Source organism: Dendrobates tinctorius, unplaced genomic scaffold (assembly GCF_039654945.1).
Source record: "Dendrobates tinctorius isolate UK_male_01 unplaced genomic scaffold, ASM3965494v1 ptg000197l, whole genome shotgun sequence".
NCBI classification, from domain to species: domain Eukaryota; kingdom Metazoa; phylum Chordata; class Amphibia; order Anura; family Dendrobatidae; genus Dendrobates; species Dendrobates tinctorius.
Window position 1 is genome coordinate 3,738,558 of NW_027361864.1, and position 15,879 is coordinate 3,754,436.

At 47.5% G+C, this 15,879-nt stretch overlaps 1 protein-coding gene across 7 annotated transcripts in view; it reads right to left on the bottom strand.

Annotated features, from left to right (window-relative positions):
* Nucleotides 1-15,879, bottom strand: part of UNC13B (unc-13 homolog B) — a 409,040-nt gene that overhangs the window by 61,035 nt on the left and 332,126 nt on the right. For all 7 annotated transcript variants that reach the window (XM_073553139.1, XM_073553142.1, XM_073553141.1 and 4 more), the window contains 2 exons: nt 11,744-11,877; nt 10,550-10,635 (listed from right to left, as the gene is read on the bottom strand). In XM_073553139.1, the coding sequence (XP_073409240.1) occupies nt 10,550-10,635; nt 11,744-11,877 (220 nt within the window). The remainder of the gene's footprint in view (nt 1-10,549; nt 10,636-11,743; nt 11,878-15,879) is intronic.

Below are 15,879 nucleotides of genomic sequence, written 5' to 3' on the forward strand. Positions count from 1 at the left end.
ATCTACCTCAAGTCCATCAGACAGTGAGATATATGGCAGAACCCTAGCAACAGAGCACCGGTACCATACCTACCTCAAGTCCATCAGACAGTGAGATATATGGCAGGAACCCTAGCAACAGAGCACCAGTACCATATCTACCTCAAGTCCATCAGACAGTGAGACATATGGCAGGAACCCTAGCAACAGAGCACCAGTACCATACCTACCTAAAGTCCATCAGACATTGACACATATTGGGTAGATTTAGAAAGACTGATGTTTCTTATACCAGTCTTAATAAATGTAGCGCATCTTTTCTGTCCTAAATAAGTTTTAAGAGGCGGATCTATGGGACAAGTCATGACTTCTAGATCGGTGGGAGTGCCTCTGCAGAGACCCCCAGTGATGCTAGAGTTGGACACCATTTGCCGCCCATCTGAAGAGAGCAGCAGTGCGTATGCTCAACCACCGCTTATAGACAGCCGTGGAGGCAATTTACGCTGTTCCTAAAAATTGTTTTAGTGATTAAGTTTCAATAAAAATTTTGCCCCACAAGCTCCTTCTGGCAGGGAGTGTGTGGGCTTCTCCCAGCTGGGTACAGCATTGGCTTTGTCTCGGCGTCCCACGGAGAATACTTGCAGTGGAGGTGGAACATGCGCACATTGCACAGCAGCCGGTTAGTCCGTTCTTATGGGTGTCATGACTGCAGGTGACGCTTCCAGTTTCTTGCATACGTAAATATGTAAAAGGACACCAATATCTCATGCTCGTGACTGGAGTGGTCTCTGATATTGAGACTAGTTGACCAGTCCTGTTCCTTTTATAATGTGTGCAAACAGGCAGCAGATTTTCAGTGCAGCTTTCACCCCTTTGACATATAGGAGACAAATCTGTAGTGAATCCGGGGCACAGTCCACAAGGTTATTCTGACAGATTTAAGCATTAGATCATCTATGTAGTGGAGCATTAGTAAAAGATAAGGCGATGGAGAAGACCGGCCTGCCCAATCCCCAGGAATACAGCTGATATAAAACGGGTGGGTTTTGTCCCATGTAGTCCCAACCATATCTGTCTGGAGAAAAGGGGGCCAACTAAAAAATGCTCCATACACTATTCCTACACAGGGTGAGGGTTGTATATAAAAAAGGGGTAAGGGGTGTAGAGTGGGGTTTGTAGATAAAGAAAAGGTAAGGGGTGAGGAGTTGGGATTGCGTATGGTAAGAGGTAAAGAGTGGGGGATGTATATAAAAAAGGGGTAAGGGGTAAGAAATATAACAAAGGGGTAAAGGATGAGGAGTGGAGTTGCATACAAAGAAAGGATAAATGGTGAGGATTGGGATTGTATATAAAGAAGGGGTAAAGGTACTGTCACACTTAGCGATGCACCAGCGATCCCGACAACGATACGACCCGGTCAGGATCGCTGGTGCATCGCTAAGTGGTCGCTAGTGAGCTGCCACACAGGCAGATCTCACCAGCGACATAGCAGCGGTCGACGGTCGTTACTTACCTGTCAGACGCGGCGATGAAGACGTCCTCCCGCCCGCGTCCACGCGTCGCTCGTCGGCGCCACAGGAAGCGGCCGACGAGAAACGGCCCAGGACGTTCTCACGCGATCAGCGATAACCAGCGGGGGAGCCGGTCGGAGGCAAGTATCACACATAGCGATATCGCTTAGGCTGGTTTCACATTTGCGTTTTTTTTCGCGGTAATTTAGCGCTAAATAGCGCATGCGTTTTTTTTTCCTATACTTTGCATGGGATGCGCTTATGTGCGCATACACATGCGTTTGTACACGTTTTACCGCGCATGCGTTTTTTTGCGGTATGCGCTCGGGCGCACAAAATGCAACTTGTTGCATTTTTTGTGCGTCCGATTTGCCTCAAAAAACCGCATGCGCGCGCAATGCGTTTTTTTACAGCAAGACACCCAATATAAGTCTATGGGTGCGCATATGTGCGCATTGGCATGCTTATGTATGCGTTTTTTTGCACATGCGTTTTTTTTTTGTTAACCATGGAATTTAGGGGTTTGGGTTAGAGTTAGGGTTAGTTAAGGGGGTTTAGGGTTAGGGTTAGGGTTAAGTATGGTTTGGTTAAGGGTTAGGGTCAGGGTTAAGTATGGTTTGGTTAAGGGTTAGGGTTTGGGTCAGGGTTAGGGTTAAGTATGGTTTGGTTAAGGGTTAGGGTTAGGGTCAGGGTTAGGGTCAGGGTTAAGTATGGTTTGGTTAAGGGTTAGGGTTAGGGTCAGGGTTAGGGTCAGGGTTAGGGTTAAGTATGGTTTGGTTAAGGGTTAGGGTTAAGTATGGTTTGGTTAAGGGTTAGGGTTAGGGTCAGGGTTAGGGTCAGGGTCAAGTATGGTTTGGTTAAGGGTTAGGGTCAGGGTTAGGGTTAAGTATGGTTTGGTTAAGGGTTAGGGTCAGGGTTAGGGTTAAGTATGGTTTGGTTAAGGGTTAGGGTTAGGGTCAGGGTTAGGGTTAAGTATGGTTTGGTTAAGGGTTAGGGTCAGGGTTAGGGTTAGTAAAGTCATGGTTTGGGTTAGTGTGAGGGGCCACCTAATGTTGGAAAAAAACGCAAACGCGGTAAAAACGCACTAAAAACGCATACAAACGCATAAAAACGCTGCGTTTTTTTCATGCATGCTCATAAAAATGCTTGAAAAAAACGCAGCAGTTGTATGCTTTTGTATGCGTTTTTCAATGCGTTTTTTTGCGGGAAAAACGCGCTGCAAAAAAAAGCAAGTGTGAAACAGGCCTTAGTGTGACGGGCCCTTAAGGGGTGAGGAGTGGGGGTTGTATATAAAAAAGGGGCAAGGGGTGAGGAGTATAAAGAAGTGGTAAGGGGTAAGGAGTGTGGGTTGCATATAAAGAAGGGTGACCACACAGCTTTTAATCTTCTTAATTATCCAGATGTCTATTTTCAGTAAGGCAGGAGGCATAGACTGTTACCTTTATGTAGACTCTTCTTGTAGGTTGAATTGATATTTGTAAATTGATGAATGGGTGTTATTTACCTCTTATATCAGTAAAGAAGGGTGAGGAGTGGGGGTTGTATGTAAAGAAGGGGTGAGGAGTGGGGGTTGTATATACAGGAGGGGTAAGGGGTGAGGAGTGGGGGTTGTATATAAAGAAGGGGGTAAGGGGTCGCCACGTAAATCTAAATGTAAAACATTAATAATCTTTACAATAATCTTTATTTTTATATAGCGCTAACATTTTCCGCAGCGTTTTACAGTTTGCACACATTATCATCACTGTCCCCGATGGGGCTCACAATCTGAATTCCGTATCTTTGGAATGTGGGAGGAAACCGGAGAACCGGGAGGAAACCCACGCAAACACGGGGAGAACATACAAACTCCTTGCAGATGTTGTCCTTGGTGGGATTTGAACCCAAGACCCCAGCGCTGCAAGGCTACAGCGCTAACCACTGAGCTGCCCTTAAGAAAGTCATTGAACATGGTGATATCACACAGAATGAGATGACTGCTGCCCTATCGCCATGTGACTATGTACAGGCAGGAAGGCTTTTGGCATCAGACTGCACCCAGGACAGGGGTAGACGGGCATACTTACCACTCAGCCAGTGAAGACAACTTATTTTATCCAAGACTTGAAGGTGAGGAAAAAGAAACGACATTATTACACACCGCAACATGATCACCAGCTACGGCAGAGAGCGAACGCAAGCGCCCTGTGCATGGGGGTCCTACAAGGATCTCTTGGACATAAGGCAGAACTATAAGTAGGCGGTGGCACTGAAGGTGTGGTTTAGCTGCGCGCCCATCCCCTGGCACATAAGGCAGCACTATAAGCAGGCGGTGGCACTGAAGGTGCGGTTTAGCAGCATGCCCATCCCCTGGCACATAAGGCAGCACTATAAGCAGGCGGTGGCACTGAAGGTGCAGTTTAGCTGCATGCCCATCCCCTGGCACATAAGACAGCACTATAAGCAGGCGGTGGCACTGAAGGTGCGGTTTAGCTGCGTGCCCATCCCCTGCCCATAAGGCAGCACTATAAGCAGGCGGTGGCACTGAAGGTGCGGTTTAGCTGCGTGCCCATCCCCTGCCCATAAGGCAGCACTATAAGCAGGCGGTGGCACTGAAGGTGCGGTTTAGCTGCGTGCCCATCCCCTGGCACATAAGGCAGCACTATAAGCAGGCGGTGGCACTGAAGGTGCGGTTTAGCTGCGTGCCCATCCCCTGGCACATAAGGCAGCACTATAAGCAGGCGGTGGCACTGAAGGTGCGGTTTAGCTGCGTGCCCATCCCCTGCCCATAAGGCAGCACTATAAGCAGGCGGTGGCACTGAAGGTGCGGTTTAGCTGCGTGCCCATCCCCTGCCCATAAGGCAGCACTATAAGCAGGCGGTGGCACTGAAGGTGCGGTTTAGCTGCGTGCCCATCCCCTGGCACATAAGGCAGCACTATAAGCAGGCGGTGGCACTGAAGGTGCGGTTTAGCTGCGTGCCCATCCCCTGCCCATAAGGCAGCACTATAAGCAGGCGGTGGCACTGAAGGTGCGGTTTAGCTGCATGCCCATCCCCTGGCACATAAGGCAGCGCTATAAGCAAGGGGTGGCACTGAAGGTGCGGTTTAGCTGCGTGCCCATCCCCTGGCACATAGGCAGCGCTATAAGCAAGGGGTGGCACTGAAGGTGCGGTTTAGCTGCTGCCCATCCCCTGGCACATAGGCAGCACTATAAGCAAGGGGTGGCACTGAAGGTGCGGTTTAGCTGCGTGCCCATCCCCTGCCCATAAGGCAGCACTATAAGCAGGCGGTGGCACTGAAGGTGCGGTTTAGCTGCGTGCCCATCCCCTGGCACATAAGGCAGCACTATAAGCAGGCGGTGGCACTGAAGGTGCGGTTTAGCTGCGTGCCCATCCCCTGGCACATAAGGCAGCACTATAAGCAGGCGGTGGCACTGAAGGTGCGGTTTAGCTGCGTGCCCATCCCCTGGCACATAGGCAGCACTATAAGCAAGGGGTGGCACTGAAGGTGCGGTTTAGCTGCATGCCCATCCCCTGGCACATAAGGCAGCGCTATAAGCAAGGGGTGGCACTGAAGGTGCGGTTTAGCTGCATGCCCATCCCCTGGCACATAAGGCAGCGCTATAAGCAAGGGGTGGCACTGAAGGTGCGGTTTAGCTGCGAGCCCATCCCCTGGCACATAGGCAGCACTATAAGCAAGGGGTGGCACTGAAGGTGCGGTTTAGCTGCGTGACCATCCCCTGGCACATAGGCAGCGCTATAAGCAAGGGGTGGCACTGAAGGTGCGGTTTAGCTGCTGCCCATCCCCTGGCACATAGGCAGCACTATAAGCAAGGGGTGCCACTGAAGGTGCGGTTTAGCTGCGTGCCCATCCCCTGCCCATAAGGCAGCACTATAAGCAGGCGGTGGCACTGAAGGTGCGGTTAAGCTGCGTGCCCATCCCCTGGCACATAAGGCAGCACTATAAGCAGGCGGTGGCACTGAAGGTGCGGTTTAGCTGCGTGCCCATCCCCTGCCCATAAGGCAGCACTATAAGCAGGCGGTGGCACTGAAGGTGCGGTTTAGCTGCGTGCCCATCCCCTGCCCATAAGGCAGCACTATAAGCAGGCGGTGGCACTGAAGGTGCGGTTTAGCTGCGTGCCCATCCCTGGCACATAAGGCAGCACTATAAGCAGGCGGTGGCACTGAAGGTGCGGTTTAGCTGCATGCCCATCCCCTGGCACATAGGCAGTGCTATAAGCAAGGGGTGGCACTGAAGGTGCGGTTTAGCTGCATGCCCATCCCCTGGCACATAAGGCAGCACTATAAGCAAGGGGTGGCACTGAAGGTGCGGTTTAGCTGCATGCCCATCCCCAGGCACATAAGGCAGCGCTATAAGCAAGGGGTGGCACTGAAGGTGCGGTTTAGCTGCGTGCCCATCCCCTGGCACATAGGCAGCACTATAAGCAAGGGGTGGTACTGAAGGTGCGGTTTAGCTGCGTGCCCATCCCCTGGCACATAGGCAGCGCTATAAGCAAGGGGTGGCACTGAAGGTGCGGTTTAGCTGCATGCCCAGCTCCTGGCACATAAGGCAGCACTATAAGCAAGGGGTGGCACTGAAGGTGCGGTTTAGCTGCATGCCCATCCCCTGGCACATAAGGCAGCGCTATAAGCAAGGGGTGGCACTGAAGGTGCGGTTTAGCGGTGTGCCCATCCCCGACACATAAGCCAGCACTATCAGCAGGGGGTGGCACTGACGGTGCGGTTTTGCTGCGTGCCCATCCCCTGACTCGTAAGCCAGCACTATCAGCAGGGGAGATGCAGACGATGGGAGCCGGGGTCCCTATTCCGCGACAGCCGACATAATACAGAAGCAGCGTTATTAGCGTGTGACGAGGAGATGCAGTCACCCATTAGGACTCGTCTACAATGATGCATCTTAATGAGACAAATGATCTAATATATTCTGTGTTTCCACAATTCCTCAACATTGATCTCCGCTTGCCGTCAGTGAATCTGAGACTGAACAAGAAATTACAGCTGAGGTTTTGTTACAGTTGTATCCAGCCTAGATAATCCTCTGACAGCTATACCGTCTGGAATCACGGATGCTACATTTCTCTTGCTCTGATGTGACGCGTTATGTCTACACGGATTCATTTGTAACAAAATCCACTGTGGATTTTTAATTTGTTTTTTTTTTTTTAAAAAAGGTTTTCATTCTGTGGATGTAGAGAAGAGTCACCATTCCCTGACAGCAGCCAGCGATCTAGATACTGAACTCACCCCGCTATACAGCGATTACACCTTTATACAGAACCAGATCACTCCTTTATCAGCACCTACAGTGTGACGACACCGCAGACATTACACACGGACGGGCCGAGGGTGGACTCGCTTTGGGGTGCCGATCTTTGGCCAATCAAACTGCAGATCATTAAGCCACCGACAAAACAGCAGAAATAGTAGGTGACTCGTCCGGCGGCAGCTCTGAGGCCTAGGGGCACACTCCATTACACAACACTATCAGCACCTTGGTGCACTTACATAGGACTGCAGGCACCTACTGCATTCTCAGGATTTACCCTTACTAAGTGTCATCTGTGGCATTACACAGGTCTGCAAGTGACAACGACTACATTATCTGTACTCCAAGCACTACTGTGTATTATCGCTGCCATTACATAGGACTGCAGATGACATCTGCTACATTATCTGTAGTTAGACAGTTATCACTGTTATTTGTGGTGTTACATAGAACTGCAGGTGACATCTACTAGTTTAGCTAAGCTCAGTCATCACTGTGTCTTGGGCGGATACATAGGACTGCAGGCATCTATAGCCATCACAGTGCAGAAAACAAACCGCTGTATGACAAGTCTTGCTGTGCCCCCTCTGCTTGTTAGTTGCCCCCCCGTGACTCCCTGACACAGGTGGGTGGCCCCTGCGGTCTCGGGCTCGTTGCTCACATTATGTAAGTGCAGCCACACTAGATCAGGAATCACCGGCATCTTTCCTGGGCAGCGGGGAGATTAAGTCGTGTGGCCGTTCCATGTAATCAGACAATTACTGCACAATCCGGCTCCCGCTGCGTGACCGCCGTCTGACTCATGTGTTGGTTGTGCAGGAAAGAATAAAAATGAAAGGGAGAAGACCGCACCACGCCGGGACTCGAGGGGTCAAGGGGGTCTATACTAAAAAAAAAAAAAAAACAGACGCCAAAACGCAACAAAACATTCTGCGTTGTTCTTATTGTTCGCCCCTTGCAGAACAGAGGACGCTCATCTCATGCCGGTGATCAATATATGCCCGCCATACGGCTAAAGATTGGAAAACATGGGGATGACTGGCACCGGAGGGCGGGGGACACCACAACGCCACCCTAATTTAACAAAGATGATCTGGTGGATTATTTGGAAAAACGGATTCATGCTATGAGTGAAAAAAAAAAAAAAAAAAAAGTTTTCCCTATGACAGTGTGTCGCCCCTGAGGCTCATTCGCCACAGAGGTACTGCACCTTCTCCTAAGGTGTAGTGCCCCCACCAACTAGGTAAGTTGGGAACTCCTTTCCACACTCCAACACCTGCACCCACACACAGGATAGTTCAGCAATGGACCAGATTGCGGCTCCATGCTTAGAGGATAGCAGAGCACCTTTCGTGGGTCCTTGCTTCGTAACACGAGATGTGCTGGGAGGTGGGTGGAGTTAGATATAAAAGAGTGGGAAAGTTTAGAATTACAGTTCAGTCTGGAAGTCAGTCTGACAGAGGGACAGAGGGTCAGAGAGGAAGGAGGCCACTCGGGAGGAGTGGGGATCCCTGGAAGAGGGATGGAGGAAGGAGTGCTGCAGCTGCCTCAGTGACCTGAGCCAGCTGGCACGGGAAAGGAACAGAAGGAGAAAGACGTAGAACTGCAACCTAAGCTTCCATAAGAGAGAGAAGGAACAGCACGGAACGAAGGAGTAGGAGAACAGAGAGGAGTTGTGGGTTGGAAGAGGAACCCTGCCTATAGGTTCTCAGCGCAAGGCCGGTGCCCGGTCCCCGAGGTTGTATGGACACTTATGGTTCTGCAGCAGACACCGGTGTAGTAGTTGGCTGTAAATGCACTACTCCCATCCAAGACTTGGGACACAACAGCAAATGAATAGAGAGCCAGGACTCTGGAGAAAGGAGTCCCAGAGAGAGGCTACAGCTGTCTGTCTTACAAGTAGAGTTGCTAGGAACATCTGACAGGAGGAACTTCAGAGTACCACGGTACTGGAGCTCTTCACAATAAAAGGCGCAATAGAGGAGTCGTTCAGGACAGGTACATGTTGGCGGAGTGTTGGAGAGGAGAATCCTGACTTGCCCGGGAGGTTGATTGAGTCTCTGCCCCGGAGGACACGGCACAGAGGCAGGCACCAGTGTGTACCACGAACTGTGAGTAAAGCTTTGGAACTACAAGCCCTGGTGTCTTCCAGTCTTTGTGCACCAACACCGTCAGCACTGCTACATCTGGGTGTCCTCCTCTACACTACCTGCGCCTATAAACTGCCCTGGGGTTACAGCTTCACCTGTGGGGAGCTACACCATCTTTGCTGCAACACACCATCAGCCCCAGAGGATCTGCACGCAGCGTTGGCTTAACATCTTGCTTGCCAAACACCACAGGTGGCGACACAAAATATTTCATCACATAAACTATATCACAAACCAACATTGTTTGGGCGCCCAGGGCCACGGACCGGGTCACAGCTGCCGTGACACATCCCACTGACACCGGCCCGGTACCGAGTACCCCACAGCTCTGGGACGGGGGCGACCCAACAACACTTCCGGACAGCATCTGCTCAATAGCACCATGACTCCTATATTGGTAGCAGATGAAGGAGGCTGCATCTAGAATTCTTACTAATGGGCCACAGATTCTAATGAGATGGAGAAGAATGGTAATGGAGAACTACAACTAGAACCTCTCGCCTCCACTTCAGGGGCTAAGCGTCACTACTGGAGTGGTGCCCGTCGCCAGTTTGCCATGTTTTGGTTTTATTCATGATGTACTTTTTCTATTTTGGTGCTTTTGTGTTTTCCTCCCGTTCTTCCAAGAGCCACCGAAGTATCCACATAAGGCCTTGGTTTCTTGCAGGACAAGTTGTAGTTTGGAATGACGCCATTCATTTTACCATAAAATGTACTGAAAGTATATTCTAAGTAAGGAGAAATAAAACGGTTTGATTTTATGGTGTTCACCATGCCGTAAAAATGACCTGGCCTTCTGATTGTCCAGGTCAGGACGATTAAGGCGATAAACTTGTAGAGTATTTGTTTTATATGTTCGTGGTTAAAAAAAGATTAATACTTTGCAGAAAAAAATAAAAAAAATTTTTTCGTCTTTTTCTAAGAATCGGAAATTAAAAAAAAAAAAAAATTTCCTTTTGCTGCAGCAGTGTGGTGTGAGCAGTCGTCCTTATTGACACCGCTTTGGGTTTACGTATGAAGTCTTGATCGCTTTTTAATGCATTTTTGGGTGGGAAGTGTTGACCTAAAAATGTAAATTCTGGTATTTCTTTTAGAAGCATTTTAATGATTCATCATCCGAGTGCAGTCTGACTTTTTTCATGGACCCATAGATTTGCATTTCCGATTTTGATCGGACCCTCGGATCAATATTGAACATGTCTCTGCGATTTTCTGTGGATCTTTTGGTCCGCGAAAAATCACAGACATATGAATGGCCCCCATAGACTATCACAGGTAAGAATGCTATTTGAGAAAATCACAGGTAGAACGTGTACACAAAAAAATCAGATGTGTCAATGGGTCCTAAAGCCCACCTATATAATCAGCTGATCCCTGGGGGTCTGGATTTTCTGCTGCCATCAGCTGGCAATACCGCAGGCAGAACCCGGCTTTGTAGTGCTGTACAGCACCCATTAAAATTCGGCAGCTCCCCGAGGGGATGAGTCCCATCGCTACGTCTAAGATTCAGATTAATCCAGTAAGAGGCATAAGTGACCAAAGAAATCCAACATGGGCATCCTGAGACTGGTTGGCGTGAATGTCCCTGGCGTCCATGACCAGCGTGAGGCCGTAAGTACCACCGACGTCCGCATCCCCTCTTACCTTCCATGGCGTACTTCATGTCCTGGGAGAAGAGGTTCCACATGACCTCCGCGCTGACCTTGCCCACGCTCAGCTCCTGGGGAAATCTTCAGAAAGAAAACAGAGATTGGATGTAATTCTCATGTACAGAAGGAAATAATAAGATTCAAGGTGATTTCCCAGAGTTGGGGGTCCAGTGACCACCATGTGTGGACGGGAACATTACAACCAATGTAGGAAAACATTGAGAAATCCCGGGATACACTGCAGGGGTCACAATGTACCGGCTAGATAATGACCTGCCAACCAGTTACTAATACTCACCAACCCTGTAAATGGGGAAGAACTGGTAAGACCAGAAGCATGCGACAACTGCACACGGCATGCACGGTGCCCATCATCCTACATCAGGGGGCACTAACTTATCTGGTCATGGACCACATTGTCAAAAAACAACAACTTAAAGGGGGTATGAAGTGCCATAAATGTCTGATCAGTGCAGGCCCCACTGCCAGGATCTATACAGGGGATCCCTTTCCCCCCTAGAGAGGAGGCGACCTGACATGTGGCCTTTGCTCACAGCTGCACAGAGTATTTCAGGAAGCTTATTTTGTAGGAGGTCACAGATGGCGAGTCACATAATGGAAAGACCGGGGCGTCCCTGCAGAACAGAGTATTTCAGGAGAGTGATGTGCAGCTTCATAATTAAAAGACCATGGTGTCCTACAGCACAGAGCATCTCAGCAGAGGAAGTGTCTGGTGGAAGAAGCCGGGTAGTGACAGTTCACTCGTATTAGTGCTAGTAAAGAGGAGTCTGCGGGTGAAGTGAATGAAGACAGGCAGAAGCAGCACAGAGTATTCCAGGATGTGTAGAAGGGCCGACATCCCTGCAGTTTCCCGTATTTACAGGCTGCACCTTATACACCGCACCGACCTCCCGTTTAGTAACCTGCCCTCATGTGCGACGAGCATGCAAAAAAAAAAAAAAAACCACGGCAGTCAGGTGGCAGGCATAAATATGTACACAGGCAGCGCTCTCCCTCACTCACCCCGTGTCAGGAAGCTTCTAACCTCGGCCGACGTCACTTATACAACAAGAGACAGAGCAGACAGGGAGACAGACTGACAGGAGATGACAGCTCTACAAAGCACAGAAGGGTTAGAGAGAGAACAATAAGCAGACGCACGGCGGAGGGACCACTGGGGGGTGCTTACTGGTTGAGTACGGGGGTGTAGGCATTCTTATCCTCCTCGATGATCGACACGATCAGGGTGATCAGCTTGGGCCAGAAGTCCAGATTCTTTATACAAGGTCCTTGCTCCTCCGGAGGTAGATCCTGCTTCTTGTTCTGGGGAGACAAAAAAAAGAGTTAGAGTGAAATGGACGCAAAGAAAAGAGTAATCGACTTATCACAGGGGATGTGCCTTTTATTTTTGCATCAATCTACCCTTGTTTTTTGGCGGGATGCGGAGCGATTTGAGACGGCGGTCATTTTACTGTACAACGTACTGAAAAGGGGAAAAACGTAAAGTAGGGAGAAATGGTGAAACAAAATGGCGATTCAGCTATGGTTTTTTGCAGGCTTAGATTTGACTGCGATTCATTAAAAATGACCTGATAGAATGATTCTACAGGCCAGTCCGAGTAAGGAGATACCAAACATGCATGATACTTTATTATTATTTATCGTTTACTAATTAAACATAAATATGGATTGTGCCCCATTCTAAAAAATGAGTAAGAACTTGTTTTTTTTTGTGTGCCAAGATGACGTTTTTATTGGTTACATGGTTATATTTTGGGGTGCATATGATGTTTTGATTTCTTGCTATTGCATTTTTATTTTTTTTTTGTTTTTTTTAATTTGGGGCAGGTTGGAGGTCTAGATGACTAAAAATGGCGATTCTAATGTTACGATCTCTCTCCCTTTGCTGTATACCATATGGATTAATTTTACACCTTGATAAATGGGCTTTTACTGGTCATGAATTTTTTTTTTTTTTACTTTATTTCTTCATTTTCAAATTTGGAAAAAGGGATGATATAATTATATATATATATATATATATATATATATATATAAAAAAATATACAATATGTATACAATAAGTGTATTTGTATATACACATACATACACACACACATATTATATATATATATATATATATATATATATATATATATATATATATATATATATAGACACACACACACATATACTATATATAATAAATATATTTCTTGACATTTCATTATTTTTATTACTGATCACTTGTAGTGTATATACTGCAATACCGTAATACTGCAGTAAATAATGAAATGATAGATCTCCAACAATGCACAGCCACTGTGTTTTATCACAGCTCACCTCCTCCACATTTCTGGACTATGGTTTTTGCTTAGTTTAGAACAGATTATATTTCTTATAGAGATCCACCAAATGAGTGGACGGGGATTAACTCGCTCGGCGGCGACATTGAGGCACAAAGGAACACTTTTGCTTAAAGTAACAGTCTTTGTGGTTTATTTCCTTCATAAATCAATGTCACAGGAACACAAGGCAAGCAGTCTTACATCAGACAGACGAGTTCCTGAAAAGAAAATGGCCCATGAGGCATAAAGCAAACATCAACAATATGCCGAAGTGCAGAAGAAACAGTAGCAATGTATGAAGGAGCAGAGGCATTTTTAATGGTTGGGCCGTGCCATGTCCAGCACGCATGCAGCGTTACCATATAAAGCATACAAAGTCTCTTACTGACCTCGGTCAGCGTTACCCACAGTTTATCCCTCACGGGTTATCAGGGAAGCGGCGGCACTGGGATCATTGTTCCAGACAGTGCTTTGCTCACTAGGCCGTCAGTTGCAGAGCCACAGCCGGGCAGTAGCTTCCCTACACAGAGCCGTCACAGACTCTACCAGGTCCGGGCCTTTCCATGTGCTCTTCCAGGAAGTTCAGCCCCAGACACTTCCAACACACACAGGCCTTCCGGGACCTTGCACTCTGACCACTCAGGATCAAACACACAACCATGTGATCAGACCTATAACAATGCTATTTTGGCTTATAGCGCAGTGAACCTCTGCGACTCATACTGGACATTTACAACCATGCTGGTCACTGTTTCACCATCAAGGAAATGCCCACATGCATATTCTGAGTCGCATATGCAGCGCCCCCTAGCTTTAACAGAGGTTACTGCACCACATTCTACTGTATACAAACAGGTATGGTCCAATTGAGTCTACTGCTGCTAAAGTGCAAGCGCTCAACATAGAGTAAGAGACTAACATTCGGCCTAGCAGCCAGGGGGAAAATCACAAGTTTTTTTTATAGACATAGCAATTTGCAAAATAAATAAAATGTAAAAAATAAATACAGTGGGGCAAAAAAGTATTTAGTCAGTCAGCAATAGTGCAAGTTCCACCACTTAAAAAGATGAGAGGCGTCTGTAATTTACAGCATAGGTAGACCTCAACTATGGGAGACAAACTGAGAAAAAAAATCCAGAAAATCATATTGTCTGTTTTGTTTTCATTTTATTTGCATATTATGGTGGAAAATAAGTATTTGGTCAGAAACAAGCAATCAAGATTTCTGGCTCTCACAGACCTGTAACTTCTTCTTTAAGAGTCTCCTCTTTCCTCCACTCATTACCTGTAGTAATGGCACCTGTTTAAACTTGTTATCAGTATAAAAAGACACCTGTGCACACCCTCAAACAGTCTGACTCCAAACTCCACTATGGTGAAGACCAAAGAGCTGTCAAAGGACACCAGAAACATAATTGTAGCCCTGCACCAGGCTGGGAAGACTGAATCTGCAATAGCCAACCAGCTTGGAGTGAAGAAATCAACTGTGGGAGCAATAATTAGAAAATGGAAGACATACAAGACCACTGATAATCTCCCTCGATCTGGTGCTCCACGCAAAATCCCACCCCGTGGGGTCAGAATGATCACAAGAACGGTGAGCAAAAATCCCAGAACCACACGGGGGGACCTAGTGAATGAACTGCAGAGAGCTGGGACCAATGTAACAAGGCCTACCATAAGTAACACACTACGCCACCATGGACTCAGATCCTGCAGTGCCAGACGTGTCCCACTGCTTAAGCCTGTACATGTCCGGGCCCGTCTAAAGTTTGCTAGAGAGCATTTGGATGATCCAGAGGAGTTTTGGGAGAATGTCCTATGGTCTGATGAAACCAAACTGGAACTGTTTGGTAGAAACACAACTTGTCGTGTTTGGAGGAAAAAGAATACTGAGTTGCATCCATCAAACACCATACCTACTGTAAAGCATGGTGGTGGAAACATCATGCTTTGGGGCTGTTTCTCTGCAAAGGGGCCAGGACGACTGATCCGGGTACATGAAAGAATGAATGGGGTCATGTATCGTGAGATTTTGAGTGCAAACCTCCTTCCATCAGCAAGGGCATTGAAGATGAAACATGGCTGGGTCTTTCAACATGACAATGATCCAAAGCACACCGCCAGGGCAACGAAGGAGTGGCTTCGTAAGAAGCATTTCAAGGTCCTGGAGTGGCCTAGCCAGTCTCCAGATCTCAACCCTATAGAAAACCTTTGGAGGGAGTTGAAAGTCCGTGTTGCCAAGCGAAAAGCCAAAAACATCACTGCTCTAGAGGAGATCTGCATGGAGGAATGTGCCAACATACCAACAACAGTGTGTGGCAACCTTGTGAAGACTTACAGAAAACGTTTGACCTCTGTCATTGCCAACAAAGGATGTATCACAAAGTATTGAGATGAAATTTTGTTTCTGACCAAATACTTATTTTCCACCATAATATGCAAATAAAATGAAAAAAAAAAAACAGACAATGTGATTTTCTGGATTTTTTTTTCTCAGTTTGTCTCCCATAGTTGAGGTCTACCTATGATGTAAATTACAGACGCCTGTCATCTTTTTAAGTGGTGGAACTTGCACTATTGCTGACTGACTAAATACTTTTTTGCCCCACTGTAAATTAAAAAACTGACAAACAATAGGACGTTTTCTGCTGACATATTCAGAACACGTCTATTACACTACACACGCGTCTGCGCTGGTCATGGTTTCCCAGTCTTCATCTCTGCTAAAAGCCTGCACAAATACATTAGCAGATTTGCGGCCCCCATCTCCTACTGGCTGTGTGTGATTGAGGAGAAAGGTCCTGGCAGGGCACTAGTCAGAGTTACGTGTTGGCCTATACTCACAGGTTAGAAAGTCTGCTTAGATTTATGGCTGGGGTTGCACCTCGACATGTCAGATTTAGAAAAAAAATGTGTTTTCTTCAAGAAATATATATTTTTTTTCTCTTTAGGTCTCTACATTTTGCCGTTTTTC